Source organism: Papaver somniferum, chromosome 4, assembly GCF_003573695.1.
Source record: "Papaver somniferum cultivar HN1 chromosome 4, ASM357369v1, whole genome shotgun sequence".
Lineage (NCBI taxonomy): Eukaryota > Viridiplantae > Streptophyta > Magnoliopsida > Ranunculales > Papaveraceae > Papaver > Papaver somniferum.
In genome coordinates this window covers 20,004,592-20,028,407 of record NC_039361.1, presented here as the reverse complement: position 1 = coordinate 20,028,407, position 23,816 = coordinate 20,004,592, and the positions used below count along the sequence as shown (strand labels likewise).

Here is a 23,816-nt window from a genome sequence, read left to right as displayed (position 1 = left end):
GTATTATTGCCTCTTCAGGATTGTTGCGACAATATGACAGGCCTAAATATTCTTTCGAAAATAAAGCCCCAAGACATTGTCGTCTTGCGACGAAATCGCAGGACGTCTTCACACTTTCATGTAATGACCCATTGATCTCGTCTTATCTTTTTCTCTAGTATTATTGCCTCTTCAGGATTGTTGCAAAAATATGACAAGCCTTAATACCCTTGGGAGTAAAAAGCCTCATGACATTTGCATCTTAAGACACTTATCATCTCCCTAATGGAAGGTGCCGCCCTTATCTCCCCCCTGGTTGCCCCTTCAAGGAGGCGTACTTCTACCATACAAGGTTAGCTCCTCCCATCCGGTCTTAACAACAACCAGTTGTTTTCGTAGCCTCTTATCCCTTTTACCTATAGGGCTTATGGTTATGAGACTGCACCTTAAGTGGGGTTTTCTTCGGGCCGAGTGCAGTATAAGCCAAGACTTGTCAAGAATGGCAATGACGCTTTAAACTCCCCTGGCACTCTTGACTCAACCGTGTACCTCGGCGCCTTGATCAGATTCTGCACTCCTTGGGAGAGTCCTTATTACCTTAGTCGGCCAACCTAAGTCATATGCTTAGGCTGAGAATCCAAGGTGCCTCTCCCGGATGGGCTTTATTGACCCCAAATCTCCATGACTCAGGTTCCAGGGGCGGTGTAACCTTTTCCCTGAGTCATGCTACAGGTACCCCCTTCTATGACGTACTTTAGGTCTTACATTTGCCTCTTGCGAAATTTTATTCTCGTACTAGAGTGTACGCCATAAAGGTTCGCCCCATTCTAATCTTAGATTTTTATGGATCTTAGATTGTCTCTTGCGAAATTTTCGCGTTTCTTTGTTCTTTTATTCATTCTTTCATTCTCATAATATCATATCATTTGAAGCAAAGTAAATATTCAAGAGAAGTTCTAATACATTATAATTCTGAAATCTTTGTAATCCTGCGATTGTTTCGCATTTTGTAAATCAATTCAAAAATCTTTTTATTCTCTGTAAAAGAAATATTCTGGAGAAACATATAAATTAAATTTTCTCAGTTTTCTGTAATTTTGAAATCTCGCAATCTTTGTAATTTTGAAGTCTTTGTAATCTGGAAATCTTAGTAATCTTTATAATCTTTGAAATCTTGAAATCTTTGTAATCGTGCGATTGAATCGTTTTTTTTTGTAAATCAAATCAAAAATCTTTTTATTCGTTCTTAGTATAAAATAAAATGTTCAAGGAACTGATACTTATCTTTCATGTGAGTCGCTGTTGTTGTCAAAAAAGTGAATAAATGCCTTGAAATGTATGAATTTCGCGCAGCAAAAAGAAGTGTGAGAAGCGAGACTTGAACCCTTGATATGCTGCTTGGATTTTCTCGCACCATACCAACTGTGCTAAGCCTATTTTGCGAAATAATTAAAGTTCTTGCGAAGTAATCAAATTCCAAATGTGTAAGAGGCAATTCTGTATAAATTTCGCATAATAAAAATAAACATGCAAGAAGCAAGAATTGATCCCATGACCTGCTGCTTGCATTCATACCTCCTGACCAACTGTGCTAACCCTCTCTTGTGAAATAATCAAAGACTGTGCGAAGTAATCAAATATCAACTATGTGAAATGAATATTTGCGAAGCAAAAATTATTTGGTCGGGAGAATCAAATCCATGTCCTCTAGTTTGCATACTCCTTCTCTGACCATCTGCGCTACTTGTTACTTGCAAAAGAAACACACAATGTTGTACTTTATTCCATTTCTTCGTCTTTAGGATTTCAAAAATGTGCGAATAATTAAGCTTGATGAGGGATTCGAACTCGAGTCTTACAACTCACTCTAGCAAAGCTTGACCAACTGTGCTACCTCTTGTTTGCGAACTAATGAAACAATATTGGGAAATTATTCATTTTTTCGCTATCTGTAAAAAGAAGAAAACTATGCTCGCAAGGAAGTTCGAACTTGCAACCACGAACGTACATATTGTTCTCTTGACCAACTGTTCAAGAATCTCTTTGCGAAATAAATTCACAATGTTTTTCTCTTATTCTTTTATTCTCACATGCAAATGAGAAGAAAATGAAAAATATGTGTCTCTGCGAAATTCGAACCTGTGAGCTATCGCTTACTCGCTCTAGCTCAAACCATCTGTGCGAATTTCTGTTTATGACAAAAATTGCAACATCTGCCTCTTATCTTTTCTTCGTCCTTCCTTAACTTTGAACATGAAAATCTTCCACTGAAACTTCCATTTTCTCCTTAAATTTCACCGCAACAACTAATTTTTTCTCTCACTCTTTTCATGTCTTTGAATTGTTGACGATGTTTACTCCCTGAAAGCGTGATTTCTTCCTTAAAATTTCCATTTTAGAACCTAAATTTTGTAGATCTAGAAAAATATGAACAGTAGCTAATCTTCATGAAAATTTCTTGAATCAACAAGTTACAGGAAGTATAAATCATTTATTCGTTCCCTGTTTCTAGCGCCATAATGTAGTTGCAGGAAATCCTACAACACACCCCTTGTATTATCATGATTATGATTTTTAGATCTAAACTTATTTGATATGAAAATAAAGATAAAGATAACGAAAATAAAGATAAAGATAATGAAAATAGAAAATAAGACACAAGATTTACGTGGTTCGATCAATTTGATCTACATCCACGGGGTTAGGGATCTTCACTATGATTGTTTGTAATTACATCTTGATTACATGGAGACTCCATTAATGAGTATTTGGAGCTCTAAGTTGGTAGAGGATGAAGAAGGGAATAATAATAATACAAATTTTAAACTTGTCTTCTCTCTCTGACTTTCCCTTTACACAGTGGATGACATATGTAGTGGGGTACAGCTCATATTATCTCGCGCCCAACCTAGAAGACAATAAGATTGGGTTAAAGCCAACTCATTACCCTTTCTTATAATTTTAATTCCTAAGATCACATCACACGTTACCTCTAAAGAAAAGAAAAAAAAAACGTCAACAATGTCAAGTCTTCCTGAAGAGATCTGCTTCGATATTTTTCAAAGGTTACCAGTGAAATCAACACTTGTCTGTAAGTGTGTTTGCAAGAATTGGTATTCCCTAATCTCTAACCCTAATTTTGTTAGAGCGCACCATAGTCTTACAATCCAGAAAACCAATTTTAGTATCATGATATCTGAATTCGATGATAATAAGTTACACGATGTAATCCGCTCCATAAGCTATGATCCTTTATCTTTTTCTTCGAATGAATTTCATTTGTATGGTGTGGAAATTGGTACGCCATTGGGATGTTTAGAAGAAGATATTCAGTTTGTGGGTTCTTGTAATGGTTTTGTTTGCTTTTGGAGTCAACAGAAACAATTCTTTGGTCTTTGGAATCCCCACAGTAATGAATACAAGGAATTACCCAAATCTCCAAATATATCTGTGGATCGAATTAGGTCTCCATATGCTTTTGGTTATGATTACAGTGCTGGTTATTACAAAGTGATATGCTTGGATGACGTTGGCGATGGTTCTTCAGTTGATGTTTATACGATTGGTCCAAATTCATGGAAAAGCACTCAAATCATCCCTCACTGGATGTATCCGGTGGAAGAGCCTGGAGTGCTTCTTAATGGAGTTTTTCATTGGCTAGGTTACATGACTGACAATTATTCTGATGTTATAATCTCTCTGGATATCAGCGGTGAGAAATTCAAAGCATTGCAACCACCAAAAGTATCTTTAGAGAAAAGGCAATGGGGGTTGAGTGCTGGAGTGTTGAAAGACTGCCTTTCTGTACTTTGTTCTGGTGTTAATGTTGAAGTATGGGTGATGCAGGATTATGGAGTTCAAGAATCTTGGACCAGATATTATACTATAACCCATGAGGGAATTCCGAGAGCCTGTACTTTGAAGCTCATGTGGTCTTTCAGCAGTGGTGAGATTCTATTCGCGACCGGTGGTTGTTATCTTGCAGATCTGGTTCTGTATGACCCAAACGATGGAAGTGCTAGAGAACCAAATATGCATGTAGAGAACCAAATATTCCCATTTCAGAATGGGATGAATGCAATTGTCTTGAAAGCTTAGTTCCACTTGACTTCAGGTACTTAAGTTGGGGTGAATGACAGTTAGAGGAATCAATTGAGCCTGTGAAGAAAATCACGAGAATGTGATATTTAGTTAGTATATAATGAAACAATGATAAGTGCAAGAATAACTGAAAACATGAATGAGGTAAGAAGTCACAAACCCACAGTTTTACATTTTGCTTTCCGAAGATTTTTATTTCTATAGGACCTTAGTATACCATGAAATGGGAGTGAATTTTTTTTATTTTCTATCCGGTATCGAGTATCTACTCTGGATCATCTGAGCATATAGAGTTTCAATGAAGTACGTAACTGTTTTGTCTTTGATTTTATATCTTTTCCTTAAACTCATCCAATTAATATTCTGAAGTTCTCTACGTTTAGTGAGAATCATGTTATTAAATGCTGTTATAGTCTCTCCATGCTGCTGTATTTCTGTATTCTCTACTATAGTTATTAACAAGCAGTAAGGAGAATCCAAGATCGGACAGAAACACTAACTTTCATTATTCTTATTATCTTAAGTGGTTTGTTGGCTAGATCCCATTCATGATGCAGAACAAGGATAGTCACACCTGACAGTTACAACTTCTAAATAATATCTAATAGTATTATCAGTTTCTAGTTTCAGTTTCTTATCTTGTGTGTCTGATATGTGTGTTAATTGCCTGTAACTACCTACTAGTATTTAATCTTAGGATCCTGGTTTGTGAAACATTTTTATTGAAGTTTGCTAATACAAAATTGCAGAAGTTTCTGTTTTGTTCTGTGGATTCAGAATATTTTGTCTTGTGGATTCAAGACAACAACCCCTTGTTCCGTGGATTCGAAAAAGTGTTTTGTGTTTGATATGTGTGTTAACTGCCTGTAACTACCTACTAGTATTTAACCTTAGGATCCTGGTTTGTAAAACATTTTTTATTGAAGTTTGCTAATACAAAATTGCAGAAGTTTCTGTTTTGTTCTGTGGATTCAGAATATATTGTCTTGTGGATTCAAGACAACAACCCCTTGTTTTGTGGATTCGTAACAGTGTTTTGTGGATTCAAAACACACCTTGTGGATTCAAGGCCTTTTGTATCGTTACTGCTGCGTCACTTCATGCATCTTTTTGTAGTTTTGAGACTCTGGTAGTTGCATAAACAGATATCTTTCTTTCATGCTTCTTGTATCGCCTTGTTTCATACTCAATTCAAGTAACTTATGCCATATCTCTAAGTTGTATGTGGTTCCTTAAGCAGCTACTTTTTGAACATCGGAAGGAAGATTTCTTATATTTGTACAGTTAGTCGTAGTTAAAGTTCTCGTTTTTTACAGATATTAATCCCGTTGTTTTTATTGATTTGAAAAAGTTGAGTTACTATATCATACTGTTAGAGTTTCTTCGACAAATGAGAACATTGTATTTGGAGTTAGTCATCTATTATTCCATTTAAGAAGAAGCAGTAGAGGAAGAAGATAATTTGTTTGTCGTTCTGTAGCGTGTGGTGGTCCTATCTACTTTCCAGGTCTTCTTAGTCCTGTAACCTGACTTGGTCATTTTGTTTTGTAGTGCTGATACTTGATCGACTGCAGGTTCATTTCTGTTCATGATAACATGACTGGGCACCTTTAAAATTTTACACAATGGTGTCTCTTTGAATCATTTGAATGGAACCTTATGCACAGGAAAAAAAAATTCATTGCAGATACGTGAATTGTATTTTAGTTCTCTAGAAATACATATTCTATATTGCTTTTGCGTGCAATTGCAGAGGTAAAAGCAGAGTCATGTGTAGATTTGTCCTCAGACCGCTGTACAACTGTTAGTAGCGTTTGGCTTAATGAGTTCAACTCATTATTGAGTAGCAGGTCAAGAGAAAAAGTGAGGCAAATCAATGGAAGTAAATTATACTCTTATCATATTCACTGTCCATACTCTATAATAAAGAAGAAAAGTAGGTTATGTTGCAGGTTGATGTGAGTTTAATCTTATATAACTACAAGAGGATTATATGGTGTCAGCCTAGTTTCACCTACAGGATGAAGGACCAACAAGAGGAACCAATGGGAACATGAGCTAAAGCCTGAGATGAAAACTTGTAGAGGTAAATAACTAAATATCTTCTTATGCGCACTTCAGGGAAAATATAAGAAACTTAGAAAGCACAAAAATGATTAAAGCCCTGTCCTTCAATTTTAGTTATGCTCGACTTTAAGAATGTTACCGTTGTTTGTATCTGTCACCTTCGACATACTCTTGATACAGCTCAGTTAACTACTGTAGGTAACAGATAGTCATTTTTGAATGTGTGCTGGCTTTGATTTCTGTAGTTATATGGGTAGTAATAGTGATAATCAGGGCCAAGCACTGATTGAGATTGATTAGCTCAGTTTTAGTATTTGATGTTTGATCTGTGTTTTGGCAATGTAAGCCTTATTGAGGGTATCACGTGTTCTTAAATCTGATAGTAATCATTTGAAAGTTTTCTTGGGGACTCATTAACCGAGAAATGAGGCAGTTTTCTGTACGACTGCTAAGCCAAAAAACATGAAAGAATTCCTTCACAAGCCAACTTACTTGCACCAGCACCACTCACTCTCCATACTTGAGTTTCTTTAACGGTAATGTATGTTCCATTCAATGTGATTTTCCCTTCTCAGTTTGTTATTGATGGTATATCATATCGATGTGTTTGGACAGTATTTTGCTCGCCATGTCAGTCCTTTCATGCAGATACTTACGATATGCTCCTGTCTCATACAATATTTGAACTAAGCTGCAGCGCCAAAACATCTAGATGGTTTACGTGCAAGCTTTGTTAAACTTGTTTGATGCACATTATGTGGAGCAATGTCCAGATTCTAAGGTGTCTATTACCATCTGAAGATTAAGCTCCTTTTACTGGGAGGCGGTGCAAAATCTTCAGTAGTATTCCATCTCGTTGCAACTTTTAGTTGCAGGTTCTCGTCACAATCCTTATGATAAAACTAAACATATTGAATAAATAAGAAAAACATGGTGACATACGATGTTTTTTTATTTTTGAAGTCCAAATGAAACAAAGCGTTTGTGTTGGATTAACTTCAACATAGAAGTCACTAACAAGCCGGTTAGGATAAGATTAGGAAATTGATGTAATCCTAAGGGAATTAGAAGTCATCTAGTTCTAAGAAAAGGAAAGACATGTAATAAGGTAATAGGATTAGGAAAAGGAATTCATAGTTCTATATATATATATATGATCACCAAAGTTGTGGTTGATCATATGAACAAGATTAGAACTTGTGTTTAGTTTTGAGAGATTTTCTAAACATCAATAAAGAGAGTTGTCTTTATATAAGCTAAATTTCATCTTGCAGTTGCCATTAGTTTGGTGGAGATCATTTTTCTTTTCTTTCTATTCTTTTCTTCTAATCTAATCTTCTTTGTTCTGCTGTCTGGTAGCTGATTCATGAGTTGGTAAATATGCACGCAAGATTAAAGAATATATTAATTGGTGGAAATGAGAAATGAGAGACACCAAAATCCATGAACTCCAATGAAGTTAGAGACACATTTCAACTGGGTATTGATGATGATGGTATATTATGTTCTTGTAATTTGTAGGAGACTGTAGACCCTAAAATCGTGATGGAGGATTGTACTTCCTATAACTAGGGGAGACAAGCTTCATTTCGGAAATAAGTTGGACTCTTGTGACAGAGCTGGTTTGTTATTGTGTATTACTCGGTCTCAAGAGTCTAAGAGACATGATTCACCTGTTACGGCCCACTTATCCTGCTGGTCCAGTAAAATGCCTTGTTGGGATGCCATTGTGGTGCGTGAAAACTACAGCCACACCCATTTTTAAGAACGATTTTTTGGGGACCATGATTTTCTTGGGGGACCATGGTTCTATTTTTAGTAAGACATTTAGAAGTAAATCTAGGTCATCCCTTATCTAGATATTTATATCAATACCTAAACTACCCTCCTGATTTATTTTGGGTAATGATTTGTGAAATCATTAGTGAAATGATTAAGCTAAAGAAGTAGAATTATTGAGAGAGTAAAGTTAGAGAAGATGAAGAAGAAAAACATGAAAATAATTTTTTTTTTGAGTTCACTAATCTTGAGTATTCAAGTGATGATTCAATTGATGATAGCACATCTGAATCTTCATCTCCTTCCTCTCCTAGAGTATTTGTTAATCTTCACAATAATCCAGATATGAGTTATTTCTTAGATCGTGATTGTATTCTTCCCCGAACTCAATCTCAAGATGAAAATGATGGATTTTACTAACCACAACTGGAGGAAGAGCATTTGGGTTATCAGGTTTGCTTCAAACTTAGATAATGTTGGTTTAATTGCTCCAAACTTTCAAAAAAAAAATGAAATTTTTTATGTAGACTTGGGCCAGTTCGGTTATCATATGTCATAAACATGTAACCGAACACACCTGAAAGTGTAGTTCGGTTACGCTTTCCAAACACGCATGTTACCGAACTCGCTCGTTAATGGAGGTTTTGGTCGTACAGTGTAATGTTCGGTTTGCCCGCAATGTAACCGAACTTTAGGGTCTAGAAGTTCAGTTGCTTTGCAAACAATAACTAACCGAAATTTACGTGAAAATAAAATTTTACCAACTGTACATAGTTCGGTTGGTACGCAAAGTTCATACCAACCAACTATCCAACCGAACTTTACGTTAAAAAAAATTATTCCAAGTGTAAGAAGTTCGGTTGGTTCGCAAACTTCTATCCAAAAGCGTATCTAACCGAACTCACCGATAAAAAAAAAAACCCAAAGTTACAGTGCTATATTCGGTTACCTAATATAAAATGGTAGGTAACCGAACTTTGAACTTAACAATTTATTTGGGTACATCTTGTGTGTTCGGTTACATATCAAATTGCTCTACCAACCGAACTTATTCGGTGATATCCTTATTTTGCGAAGGAACCGAACTTATGGACTTGTGTTGTTCAAATACAAGGAGTTCGATGAAAAGTATTTTTTGCGAATCAACCAAACTCTGAGTTCGGTTAAGAAAAAATTAATTCGTGACAACCGAATTTTTTGCGACGAAATCGAACGTTTTGCGACGTAACCGAACTAAAAGTTCGGCTGAGACTTGTTTTTTGCGACGTAACCGAACTTTTCTCTGAAAAAAAACCTCCATTAAACCTCTCTGCAACTTCCATTTTCAACTCATTTTGATGATTACTTCTCATTTATTCAACCAAAAACGAATGACAAGTAATGGGTTTGTGAAAATATCTTTGTTAATGTTTTAAATTAAGCTATATATATAGAGGTGGTGGTGGTAATCGGTGGTTGGTGGTGGTGATAATCGGAGGTGGTGGTGGTGGTAATCAGCGGTGGTGGGCAGTGATGGTGGGAGGAGGTGGTGGTGGTAATCGGTGGTTGGTGGTTGTGATAATCGGAGGTGGTGGTGATGGTAATCGGCGGTGGTGGGAGGAGGTGGTGGTTATATATATAGGTGGTTATTAGGTTGGTTTTAAATTAAATTAGGTTAAGGGTAGGTTAGTCATTTCAACACTTTAGGACACCCCATATAACTATAGGGAAGGTGGCCAAATAAAACCATGGTCCCCTCAAAAAAACCATGGTCCCTAAAAAATCATTCATTTTTTAAGATTTTGGTCACTATGAAACCCACCAACAAAAAACTTCAGACGTGCACCCAGTTTTCCTGAAAAAATTTCTATGAGACCCATATTTATCGTAATTATGTTTTCGTTTTACCTGAACTTCCAGATTTATTTCTTTGTTTTTATTTTCTTCACTTCCTTCAGGAAACAGGGAGGGAGAGAGGCGAGAGAAGCGGTTGATTTTCTTTGCAATCGATATTCTCTCTAGATTTCAACTTCGAATTTTTGTTTCTAGGTTTATTTATATTTCAATTTTTCTTTTTAGGTTTTAGATCTTTGTTTCTGTTGTTATCTTAGTGAAATCGGCAGCGGAGAATGGTCTTTATCTCAAGCTGGGTTTGGTATGAGCTGCTGATACTCGTGGACGACAAACAGCGAGAAGATGAAATACAAGATTTGAGAGAAGATCCCTGGTGCGAATGGAACTAGTTGTCTTGGCTCGTTGGTTGCAGTCGATGGTGGAAACGATTGCAGGAGCTTGTTTGTGGTATTCGCATATGATGATGGGAATGAACGGAACTGAGTTGGGGTAGCTGTTGCTGATACCAATCGAGACAAGGAGCTGTTCGTTGGCAGAGATGATGAAGATGCAGATGGTTGATGAAGCTTTTGGTAATGGACAAAGATTATAGCCATCGATGGCAGTGGAAAAGATTACATCGAGTCTGGTGGATCGATATGACTGGATGACGCTGTGCAGGAGTCCATTGATGAAGAATGTACGTGGGAGTTTGCTAGAGATTGAAGGTGCAGTCGAGAATTGTGTAGATGGCCAGGGAGAATAGAAGTAAACTGATGGCAATGATGAAGTCTTACCGGTAGAGGATTCAGATGAAAAGGCTGTGACTGCAGTATGGGTGGTCGAATTCAGGTGTTTGGCAACAACACAGGAGATGGAGTTGGTTGTTCTTTGGTCGATACAGTTGCAGACAGTGGAGGATCGACGGTGGAGAGATGCTGTTACGAGCAAGGCAAGGAGAGAATCCAGGCTACTAGAAGTTGCCGGAGTTGTTGACATGTAGTTGTGTTGGATGAGAATATCTTGTGCCAATAATAAGTTGGTGTTGTGATGGAGTTTGATACAATTGCAGACTTGATTAATGAATGGAGGTGTTGCCTAGATGGAAGGACGAATGAGAAGGGGGGAGGCGCGGCTACACAGCCGTAAACATAAAAGACTAGGGTTTGGAGTTCTACTTCTCCGAATCCATTTTTGCTTAGCTAGTTTTGATTTTAATATGTGGGAGCTTCTTTGGTTCATAATGGTTGAATAATCTGTTATGCAACTATGAAAACGGTTGCATAACTTGTTATGCATCTACAAAATTTGTTGCATAACTTGTTATGCAGTCGTGAAAATGGTTGCATAACACGTTATGCAGCAACATTTTTGTTAATATTGAAACCAACAAAAAAAAGACTGCATAACTTGTCATGCACCTACAAAAATAGCTGCATAACTTGTTATGCAGTCCAGAGAATGGTAGCATAACACGTTACACAACTACTTTTTTATTAGTATTGAAACCAACAAAAAAAAAGGCTACATTATTGTCATGCACCTACAAATATATCTGCATAACATGTTATGCTGTCGAGAAAATGGATGCATAAAGCATTATGCAACCATATTTTTGTAAGCACTGAATTAAAAAATGGTGGCATAACATTTAATGCATCTTTTGTTGTGTCTGCATAATGTGTTATGCATAGTTTTTGGTGGCTGCATAATGCTTATGTACCAAATTTTTGAAAATTTTGCATAAAAGAACAATCGCCTCCGATTTTTTCGCAAATTAAATTTGATATTGTTGTTTGTACTCGTTGTGTAGCTCTCTTAAAAAGATTTCCAACGATATAAAATTTGTAAAATTCCAAGGCGCAGTTTTTTAGATATGTTATATCCAAGTTGTGTTGTTAATTATACCCCTGATGCATAACCCGTTATGCAGAAACTTTTCAAAATTTCATATAATTATGGGTGTCATGGAAACAAAAAATAATCTTGGACCTGACAATAAGAATATTATTTTTTTGGGCCTGCGCCTAAATTTCCTGTGTGGTGCATTACACGGGCTTTCCTATGGTGGTTGGTGCCGAGACGTATTTGCATCACAAGGACAAAGAACTGCATCACGGGTAGACTCAAGTGGAAGTCCATTCTGCAGATTTTGATTTACAACTTTTCAAGAACGGATTTTGACTCTTCAGTTGCTCACTATTCTTTTTTTTTTTTTTGTAGGAAAGAAAAATTTATTAGAAATCAAGAGAATTTTACAGAATGTATAAAGCATAAGGAAGAATAATGGTGTACAGTGCTTGGGAAAGGGTTTTACATCAGCTCTAGATGTGGTTGTGCAGCAGATGCATGCGTCTTCACTTTTGGAAAAGATCCTGTCGTGATCATGGAGGAGATGTCATTACAGTTTCGCACAATGGAACGTATGTTGATTTTGTGATCCATGGCATTGATAAACCGCTTACTGAGATCAATACGATAATACCCAATATGGTGGAGAATACATATATGTCTCTTTCTTTGGAATTGCTTAATGAAGTTTTCCAAAGACAATTTTCTACATTCTCTAGTATCCCACCACCTTGTCGTCTAAACTTCTTCAGGACTCTTAAATCCTGTTTAGAAATAGTAATTCTAAGTCCCATGGATACAACTCCTTGGATTCAGTTACTGCTTTTACCCATTTGTACCCTCAACTTGTACATTGCCAAAAACTCATCAGAGGAGAGATCAGGTGCTAGGAGAAGGTTGCAGACTAGTGATATCAATCAGGCGTTGTTAAATTGGAGGGAACCAGGTGGTTGTGTTACTTTGATTAATAAACTGCTTGCGTTACCAGTACGTAAGACATTGCACAGGCCCACCAATGTTCGTACGTGTAAAAAAAAGATATGTCGGGGGCACTATTCAACAATTATTAAGGTTCTCTCATCAAATGTTGTTTCACCTAGTAATGAAGCTACATTATTTGGTTTGAGGAATAAACACCCACAATCCCCCTACCTTCCATTCTTCATGACATCATTGTAGACGAAGGAATTTCGGCAACTACAAGTTCTGTTTTAGGTGCTATAAGAATCTTTCTTAAAGGGACTTCATGTGGTAGAGATGGGTTAAGAGCACACCACTTGTTGGATGCAATGTTTGGTTCTGCTGCAGCTATAGCAGAGAATTTATTATCAGCCATTACAAAGGTTGTTATTCTCTGGTTGTCAGGTAATTGTCCTAGTGTTTTGGGTGAATATATAGCCAGGGAACCTATCGCACCTTTATTGAATCCTAATGGAGGTATTAGACCTATTGTCGTGGGCACCATATGGAGGAGGCTTTTTTCTAAAGTCGCAGCTGCATCTGTTGGTAAAGAAATGGCCACATACCTTGGTAATTTCCAATTTGGTGTTGGAATTCCTTGTAGAGGTGAAAGCATTCTTCATTCTGTCAATAAAATGATAGAAGCGAAAGGTAACATGAACACAATGACCATGCTTCTTATTGATTTCCAAAATGCCTTTAACATGGTAGATAGAACCGCACTCATTAGAGAAGTCAGGCAACAATGTCCTGTTATCTCTAGATGGGTAGAATTATGTTTTGCTAAACCGGTTAGGCTATACTACAATGAGTTTATTCTATCTTCCTCTCAGGGAGTTCATCAAGGTGATCCATAGGGTCCTTTTATTTTTGCACTCACTCTACACCCCCTTGTGTATCAATGACAATTGGACTTGCATGCTTGGTACTTAGATGATGACACTGTAATTGGAGACACATTAGAAGTCTCAAATCCTTGAGTATTATCTGTTGTGAAGGAAAAGAAAAAGGTATTCATCTTAATATTCGTAAAACTGAAGTCTTCTGGCCAGTTGAAGATCCAAGGAGTGTTGCAGATGCGGTTTTCCCGATTAATATTGGTAGGCCTTCATTGGGAGTCAAACTGCTTGGCGGACCTGTTAGTGCAGACTTACAATTCTGTAGCAATATGGTAATGAACAGGGTACACAAGACTGTCCATCTGATGTCTTCGATCAAGAAGCTTAAAGATCCACAAAGTGAATTGCTATTACTACGCAATTGCACTGGTGTATCTAGACTATACTTCACCAAGCGCACAACATGCCAACTGCTCTTCAACATGCCAAGAAATATTTTGATGATCAATTGGCTCAATATCTAAGGGAATTAATCACAAGACATAGTGCTGGTTTTGTCCCTCTTCAACTACACTTGGCAACAATCCCCATTAAGAATGGGGCTTTGGGTATCTATACTATGGCAAACACTATTAGCTATTTCTTCTTGGCTTTTCACATTCAAACACATTCTCTACAGAATATCATCTTAAGCAATACTTCTATTGCAGATAACAATTATACTTACCAACAAGCATTACAAACATATGTTCAGGTATGTGGCCTCTCTCATTCTACCTACAACGTCGACTTTACTGCCCCCCATCCTATGCACTCTCTGGCGGTACCATATTTCGACTCAGTGATGAAGCAGATGCTTATCCAATATCCCATGTCTGAACGAGACTCAATATTTTGGCAGTGCAACAAAATACAACATGCACAAGATTTCCTCCTAGCCATACCTATTAACGGGCTTAACCAAAACCTTGGACCTAGGGAATTCAGGCCATGGTTAGTTATCGACTTGGCATTCCCCTTTTCCCCAAGAATAGCCAATGTTCCAGCTGCAGCAGAAATATGGACGTTTTTGGTGATCATGCACTACATTGTGCTAACGATGTGGGGCTCAAGTTTATACATGATTTAGTCAGAGATGTTGTTGCAGACATGTATGTCAAGGCGTTTGTTTCGACACGTAAAGAAGTCTCTTTAGGATTCTCAACCGACGACAACTGTGATTTGAATCCGAATGATATCCTTGTTTATAATTGGGAGAACGGGCAGGATGTATGTCTAGACGTTACGGATGTTTCACTTTTCACTGCTGGTGGTATCCGCACTTTCATGTCGGGTCGTGCCATTGCCGCCGCAGTTACTCGCAAAAAACACAAATATCTGGATGAGTGTGTTGCTATTGTTTTTTGGACATTTCACATTGCAATCTTTTCCTTAGTCAAGGTTTTACCACTATGGATTTTTCTTGACAAGGTTTTTAACGAGGCAAAAGTGTGTCCAGTTTTTTTTTCTAAGTCTTTAAATTTATTCCCTATGTAATTCTTAGGGCCGGTTTAATGAGCTACTCCAAATCACATTGGAGGCATATCCCTGCGGAGGGCAACCTTTAATGAGCTACTCCAAATCATTTGGGCCGGTTTTTAATATAAACCATTTATTCTTAAAAGAAAATGATCATACAGGATTTAAGCCCAAATGTGACAATAATAGGGCTTACAAAAAGGTCTACTAGATAATTTGTGTACAGAGAAAAAAGTTCCAATGACCCATTAAGAGAAGTCAAGATAATAAATCCAAGAGGAAAGACTAAGGAGTCAAACTTAAAAAAGAAAAAAGGATATGCTTGTAAATAATTCTAAAATGATAGGTTTAGATAAGGTCAAGGAAAGAGATGGATATAAAAAGGGGATGCCCTCAACCGATAGACCCATAGCTCATTTTTTGTGGATAGCCCTGTATTATTTCATGGAGTAAACTTCCGCCCCTATTATAATATTAGTACCTATTACAATTACCACGAGTTCTTTCCATCCATCAATTTCATTTTCGTCGTCATTCATCATCACTACTTGTCTCTTTCTCTCTTTCCGTCTCCATCCTCGCTCTATACCTTTTGACCTAATTATTTTTCTTTTTTCCGATCCCATTTTCTTACATTCACAAAATAAAATAATCAAAATCAATAATACTTATCAAGAGACAAAGCAACGAACTTGAAGGAACGAGATTATAATACCAGATACTTGCATCAGACTATACACTAGGTACTTGCATCAAATGAAAAATGAAAGAAGAAGTAGTAGAGTGAGAGAGAGTTTGTGGATCAGTCCCTATTTGAGTCAACTCATAAAATGGCTCAGACTCCAATATGTTGGAAAAAATTTCAATCTGAATGCAATTTTTTATCACTCCAAGATCAAACTGAGAAAATGGAATACATATTAAGACATATATGTTAGGATTGTTTAAAAGTACAAGTACTGATTAGGATAAAGAAGATTGAATAGTAGGGATGTGGACTTTGCTTTCATCAAGAAATCAAACAGAATGGGAAGGGAGGATTCCTGAAGATATCGAGATACGAAAGAAGCGAAAGGAATAACAACACTATTTGTATTTCGAAAGGAGATAAAAAGGTGGGTCCGTGGAGTTTTGGAGAACGTCTAGAGAATAAGAGCAACTGCAGTGGTGCGATCAAAACCAAAGATCAAAGATAAAAAAAAAGACCAAATTTTGGGTTTAGTCCGTGTTGTGACGCAACGGTACATGATTAAAATTTTGTCAGGCGGACTTTAAAAGTCAGCCCCATTTTTTTTTCGTAAAATTTCATCAGGCGGACTTTAAAAGTCCGCCCCATTTTTTTTTCTTAAAATTTCATCAGGCGGACTTTAAAAGTCCGCCCCATTTTTTGAAACTTTCATCAGGCGGACTTTAAAAGTCCGCCCCATTCTTTTTCTTTTTTATTTAATTTGAATTTTCATCGGGCGTAATTTAAATCTCCGCCCGTTAACAAGCGTACTTTAAATTTACGCCCAGCAACAAGCGTACTTTAAATTTACGCTCGACTATATTAGAATTTGGGATTTGGTCGCGACCATATTTGGTCTGGAATTTGATCTTTGGTTGGGATTTGATCTTTACTCCGTTCCACTGTGTTACGATCTCATCCCAAATTTTTGGTTATACTCGCCCACTATGGATGCTCTAATGGGGAAAGAATTACAAGAACAATCTCCTCCTGTTAGGAATGATTTACTTACTCAGCAGGGCATTAAAGGCCCCATTAATAATTCCTGCAAAGATAAAATGTTAAGGGTGGTAGTTATCTATGTTAATGGAAATTTGTCTTGGAATAAACTGGCTGAATCCGTATCTCAAAAGCTTGGCCGGAACAAATTTATAAAGCTAAATGTTGCAAGAAAGAATCAGACCACTTTCACTCCAAACAATGATAAGGAATGGATGGTGACATGGGAACAGAAAGATCCGAAACCTAAAGGTACCAAAATTGAGATTAGAAAATAGGTCGTCACAAATAAATGTATCCCTTCCATTATCAGAGAAAACAATACCTAGATAAAAAAAAATCAAAGATATGTTGTTGACATACTGGTTTATAGAGAATTTTCAACCCATGGGGGAAGAAACCTAGGATATGTTTGGGAGCTTGGAAACCGGATAACATATCCGAGAATAGTCTATTTTAATTTAATTCATGATAACCATGGTTAGTTTTAATGGTGTTTGTCTAAAATTCTATCATATCTTGGACCAGGCTAACTTGTGTTTGTTTGACTCCATAAATAGGTTAATATAAATAATTATTTCTTGGACAACTACTTATTTTGAAAGAAAATAACTGTCTAACCCAGATGAGGATACACGTATCCCAGGTATTTGGATGAATACCATAACCTCACTTTTTAGCTTCCTAAAATCAAGGAATGTTTAGTAATCCTTATCCAAGATTGGAATTACAGTGACATAAACACATTTTAACGGTTTTTTACTGGATAACCCAACATAAGATGGGATATCCAAGATACCAAACACGACCTAGAAGTCTTGTAGAGATCAACATTCAAAAATTCATCTGCAGAGTTACGATAATCAGTAATGTCTTCAAAATACCATTTTCCATGGAAATTAAATTACATGGCAAAGTTCCCACTCTTGCTTTGGAATGGGATTTTTTTACCCTACAAAATAAACCGTTATCAACTTAGTAATATTCCATTTTGATGAATAATCTTGTTTCAGGACCCGGATCATCAGACGAAGAAGATGATTCTCAAATTTAAGATTTGAACAAATAAGATTCATGCGGAGGTGACTCGGCATAAAAACATTACTCCTCACGTGTGGGAGCTTCGAGGGGGTATTATACAAGTTGGGGAGGAAACATCTGATGCTGAAGTTACAATTGGGCTTTTCAGAATCAAAGAAGAAACATGCCACCAAGCCTAAAAAATTCAAATAAAAAACAACGTTTGAAGGAAGAAGATGTTACATTAGCATAAGGAAAAATGAACCTGGATGGAACTAAAATTGTTCCAAATACTCCAATTCTAGACACGATCATCCCACATATAGTATAATGCAATCCTTGAAAGATTTGAAAGTTGGCACTTAAATATATTAGATAAGGGAAAGTTGTCATAGATATGGAGTAATTAAATTCATCTATTGCAAATAACTAATATGTGTCGTTAGTGCAACAAATATTCAAGATTTTTCTAATTAATTTACTGGTAATGGAGCGATAGTTGGATCATTCCCACGAGAGCTGTGTAATTGATAGGTTATTTGAATCAGCAAAACACAAAAAAATATTAAAGAAGGGGGTTGTTTGATTAGAGTAAATAAAAAAAAGATAACAAGAAAGGAAACAGATGATCAAGGAATCCATCGCAGTTACCAAGCGTTAACTGAGTTAGTATACTTATCTATCTTTCCTCTGAACCATTCATCACCAATCGTAGAGTAACAACTAGATCAGTGTTATCCCCAAAATCCTTCTGACATTAGATATGGAAGCTCTCGACTACCAGATTCTATCCAATTGAATCATCAAGTAGTAGATCACTGAAGGTGTAACCCAATTGAACGCTTTAAGCTTTATGAATTTTGGTTGATCCTAATAGTTAAACTCTTAGGATCTCTCTGCATGGTATAACGATTTCTACGTATGTAGAGAGTTATTCTTGATGGAAAGTGTAGAAAACTCATTGTTGCAGGCGACCGAAGACTGGCCCATCTCCCGTAACAAGATGTCTAACAAATTTTTTAAGATGATTATCAAAAACCACTTGTGCCTCTTCCAGATATTCAGGTTTAGTTGTTCGTATAACAAAGTATAACCTAGAGAGACCATGACAATTTCTTAACAATAAAAGCTCACCCCGAGGATCTTTGAGTTTCTTTATAGCATCAATAAAGACCGTGGTCTTATGGACTTTGTTAACCGCTCAATATTCCTACATAATTAAGGGTTCAGTCTAACAGGTCCACCCAACATATTAACTCCCTCCGAAAGCCGGCATTTGTGAGACGGGAAAACACGCTCCACCAAACCTCTACTATCAACTGTAGGCTAAAAGAGCTCAGTATTCGAGACATTAAGATGCAACCCCAAAGAAACTCCTTCTTGATGAATAATGTCCAAGGCTTTGACCACCATAAACGTGTCGCCAACTAAGGTTCCCTCGTCTAAATATGATACTTGTACGTAGGTCCAAAGAGCATGAATCTGCAATTCTATGTATCATGGGGTGTAGATTTAAAGCAAATAACATGGGCCCGAGAGGGTCCCACTGCTGTACTCCCCGAGCTGACGAAAGAGTCTTGTCCATGTAATATAATCTAACACGAGCTACACCCAATTTCTGGGTGCCAAAGTCAGGTTTGTCTGAACCTTTGCCGAAAACGGCCGCCAGGAAGATTCATAAACACGTTTGAGAGCTAAGGCCAAAGAAATGGGTCATGTTAAGCAAAGTAGCTAGATGGTAAAATCTGGGGAATAAAATCTGGTGTTCATCGTCGTTAATTCAATTTATGTATCGTATTCGGATCCATTAACCTCGACCATTCTCAAAAAAAGATCCATTAGCCAAATTTACGGTGTAGCTTCTTCGAGTGATCTAATTAACGAAAATTGAGCTTTTGAAGAGCTTCGGAAATTGGGGTTTTGTTTGTTTCTTTTGTGTGTGTGAAAACCCCCAAAATTTCACTAAAATGAGATTCTTTTCTCTCTTTGTAGAGCTTAGTCTTATGTCTTCTCTTGCCAAATCCCCTTTACCAGCCTGGAAACTTTGTTTTACGACCCAAAACACCTTTCCTAAATGCGTATGTTTGCGACAGGAAGCAAAAGTCGTACTCACAAGTCCAAAGCGAAGTTCTCTTGCTTCATACAAACGGTACTTTTTTGCTTTATCCCCTATATCTTTATCATTTGTCTTGAAGTTCTCAGTAGAATGATAAATCACGGTATATCGACTAATCAAATCTCAGGGTTTAAGATATGTCGTCGGGCTCCTATGATTACTCATACGTTTTATGCCGATGATAGTTTGATTTTTCTTGAAGCTACTCCACGAAATGTCATTGGTATTAAGAATATTCTTAACCAGTTTTCAGCTTGGTCTGGCCAATTAGTTAATGCCTCTAAGTCTACGGTTGTTTGTTCTAGTAATCTCCCTCGGAGACTTGCTCGACATCTTTGTCAAAGTTTGCATATGAAGCTTAGTACAAGTCCTGGTAACTACTTGGGCATTAATATTCAGTGGGGACGTCTTTCTTATAGTAATTTTGCGGATTCGTTAGTCAAGATTACTAATGGACTTAGTGGTTGGAAAAATAAGGCTCTTAACTTTGCTGGTAGAGATGTTCTTATTAAATCCGTGTTGGATCCTTCCCTGAATCGTCTGATGTGCACTTTGAAAATTCCAAAGTTGATAAACTTCGGAGGAATTTTCTGTGGCGTGATGTGCAAGGTAAGAGAAGCATTCATGCTCTCCGCTGGAACAAGGTTTGCAAACCTGTGTGGCTCAGTGGATTAGGTATTAGGGATCTAGAGTTCCATAATATTTCTTTTCTTGCAAAGACTGCTTGGAGGATTGCTAGCAATCCCGAGTCATTGGTGTCTTTGCTTTTTAAGGCTAAATATCATAAAACGACGCAGTTTTGGGAAGCACTTCCCCCTAGTCGTGCTTCATGGAGTTGGCGTAGTATTCTTAAGGGAAAGGAATTGATTAAAGAGGGACTGAAATGGGCTATTGGTACTGGTGATAGGTGAATGTTTGGAAGGACACTTGGTGCTGCGATGTTCCCTTATCCCAGATCCTTGGTTCTGAGGCTCCCGTTAATCCTTCTCTACATGTTTCGGATCTCATTGATCCTAGTTCACATAATTGGGATCTCTCTGCCATATGTTCTTCTGTCCCTATTTCCGTACAGAAGCATATTTTGGTTGTTCCTCTCTCAAGGTATGATCCAACTTCTGATCATATGATTTGGGCCCCTAGTAAAGACGGGAACGTTTCCGTTAAGACTTGTTATAATTGGTTGGTTATGTCCCGAAACAGTTTGTCTATGATGAACTCAGTGGAAACACCTTTGGAAACTTCGATGCCCGGCTCATATTCGACATTTTTTGTGGTTGGCCGTTGGCCCATGGAAGAACTTCAGTAAGAGATAATTTGCAGAAACGAGGGATAGATGTCCCAGTTTCTTGTCCTCTTTGTCATCTACATGAGGAAACTATTTCTCATCTGTTCTTAACCTGTGACAAAGTTTTACATATTTGGGATTCTCTTCAATTTGCTTATGGCATCCAGTTTCCACATTTTAATTTGTCTCTTGATTGGCTTACTGCTATTTTGAAGTTGCGAGCTGCTGATGATGCAGTTCCATGGAACATTATTCTCCCATATATCTCGTGGTCTATTTGGTGTGTGCTAGAAATAATGTGATCTTTTCTTCCAAACCTTTTGAATGGAAGAATGTTATTGCTTCTGCTTATAAGGTTACTGATGAGTTTTGTCATACCACTATTGGGAGCTCTGATACTACTTACAAGGAGCCAATTTATGTCCAATGGCAACCTCCGACAGATGGATATGTTAAATTGAATGTAGATGGCGCCTCGAATGATGCAGGTAATGCAGGAATTGGTGGCATTTTACGTGGTGATGATGGACATTTTATGGCTGGTTTTGCGCAACATATTTATAGAAACTCCAACAACGTTGCTGAGTTATGGGCCATTCGAGATGGGATGCAACTGGCAGCGGATATTGGTGTGAAGAAGCTCATAGTTGAAACTGATTCGGCGTATGCTTTTAACCTATGTTTACAGTCTTATAGTTGTTCTTGGTTATGTACAGGTTTGATGCAAGACATTCGTCACTTGTCTCTCTATGTTTACAGTCTTATAGTTGTTCTTGGTTATGTACAGGTTTGATGCAAGACATTCGTCACTTGGCAAATCTGTCGTTGCTATGCTTTGTCACTCTTACCAGAATGGTACCCACATTAAGTTTTTCGAGGTTGATATAGTCGTTAGTTATGGAATCCATGGAAAGTTGGTCCCAAGTAAAAATCACTCTTCAATTATATGAAGTTTGATGACCCGTAGTGAAGTTTTGATATTTATTTTTTCGGAAAAGAGGCGAACCTCAGTTATATTGCAAACGCCGATTTTGGAAATCGGAAACCTTACATCGGATTTTCAAGATCATATTACATTCATCAACTCTACTGTATCTCCACAAGTTCTTGAACGTTCCAATCCTCATTAGTACCATTTCATAGTTCCCAAAGAGCCAAGTAGGGCTGTCAATGGAAGAATATCCGTCGGATATCTGGATATCCGATATCCGACAGGTTAAGAACTATCGGATATTCGATATCCGAGAATATCCTATAGGATATCAAAATCAGATATCGATATCCGATAGGTTAAGCTATCGGATAACGGATATTTATCCGATAATATCCGTTAGTAACAAAAAAATCTGTAAAGGTGAAATTATTCTCATACTGTCATACATAAAACTTGGAAACAGTACTCATAAGATGGCATCTGAATTGTACCTAGTACAACAGCTTCCCTCGCATTCTTTTTACTGTTGTATCTTACTTTACAGTCCCTTTCAAATTCATCCCACACTGGTGACCTTGTTGATCTAATCTTTTTCTTCAGAGCAGTTATCAGTGGATCCTCACCAGCTTCTCTATCTTCATCACCTGAGCCACCTGTATGAGAGCTTGGCATGTTGATGTTATCATCAGTTGGGGTTTCTTCTGGTTCTGTTGAGCCAATTGCTGAAGCTTGAACACTTTGTGATTGTGAACCATCCCTAGAAATGATAGCATTTGATGTAGTTTGAGGCAAAGGGGTTGACTTTGAGGTTGCAACTGTCTTTCCCTTGGCTGGTTTTTTAAACATTTTTGCAATTTCCTGTATTGAAATGTAGATGCCCATAGGGTGAGAAGGATATTGTATCATAAGCTAGAAGGCAGTGGAAGGACACAAGAAATAAAACAGTAAGTTACAAAAGATATTTTCACTATAGCTAACTAGAAGTAAAAGCTACTAAGCTAGATTTCTGTATCCAGTTTCACTAATTTAATTTGAGCAGGAATCATACAAAGAGGGAAACTAAGACACATGAAACTCTCAAGCATCAATGCTACAGAGCACTAATAATACCAGCTTAAAGAAAAGACACTGAAAGCTTAGTCTTTGTTCCCCAGTCCCTAGTTCATCCAATACTATCATGTGTATGATACAACATTACCAAATCATTTTCAAGAACAGTGGTCACATAATCACATTCCCCTAATTATTCTAAAAATCTCTATGATGCATTTGCTGAACCCCTAATTCACTTTTCTCAAATCAAAAAAAAAGGGAAAATCATACAATAATCGATCTAAACTACTAAAAACCCTATATCCATCCAACATCTAAAATTCAAAAACCAAAAATTAGAAGAAAACTCACATCAAAAGATATTCATCAGTTTCCCTATTTCCATAAAACTTTCATAATCTCAGATTGTTAGGCCTCCTATTCTTATTTAAGAATAAACCCATCTCAAATCTTTCTCTAATTTCATCATACCCTAAATTTTTTTGCAAGACAGAAACCACAAATCCCTAATTTCATGAAAATCGAACACAAAAATCGAATATGGAAATAGAAGTACCTGATTGAGCGGGTGAGTGATTGTCTGATTGATAAGCAAAGCAACTGAGTGAGTGATTGATCGGGAGAGACAGAGAGTGATCGATTGAGAACTGATAAGAGAAGAGAAGGAAAAAAAGAAAACGAAAAAAATGACTCGGTTCTCGACTGAATCCACTCAATCCAGGCAGTGATAATCGATTAATAGATGAAATTACAATTATACCCCTAATTCTATCGGA

The 23,816-nt window shown here is 37.2% G+C and overlaps 2 protein-coding genes across 2 annotated transcripts; both read left to right on the top strand.

Moving 5' to 3' along the window:
* The first annotated feature begins 2,958 nt into the window (after positions 1 to 2,958).
* On the top strand, positions 2,959 to 4,406 carry LOC113274876 (F-box/kelch-repeat protein At3g23880-like). The gene has a single exon (XM_026524290.1). The coding sequence runs from the start codon at positions 3,001 to 3,003 to the stop codon at positions 4,075 to 4,077; it is 1,077 nt and encodes a 358-aa protein (XP_026380075.1). The 5' UTR covers positions 2,959 to 3,000; the 3' UTR covers positions 4,078 to 4,406.
* A 12,126-nt stretch (positions 4,407 to 16,532) lies between these two features.
* On the top strand, positions 16,533 to 17,753 carry LOC113273586. The gene is made up of 2 exons (XM_026523255.1): positions 16,533 to 16,884; positions 17,646 to 17,753. Exons 1-2 carry the CDS (start codon positions 16,581 to 16,583, stop codon positions 17,684 to 17,686), a joined length of 345 nt encoding a protein of 114 aa, XP_026379040.1. The 5' UTR covers positions 16,533 to 16,580; the 3' UTR covers positions 17,687 to 17,753.
* Positions 17,754 to 23,816: the final 6,063 nt, after the last annotated feature.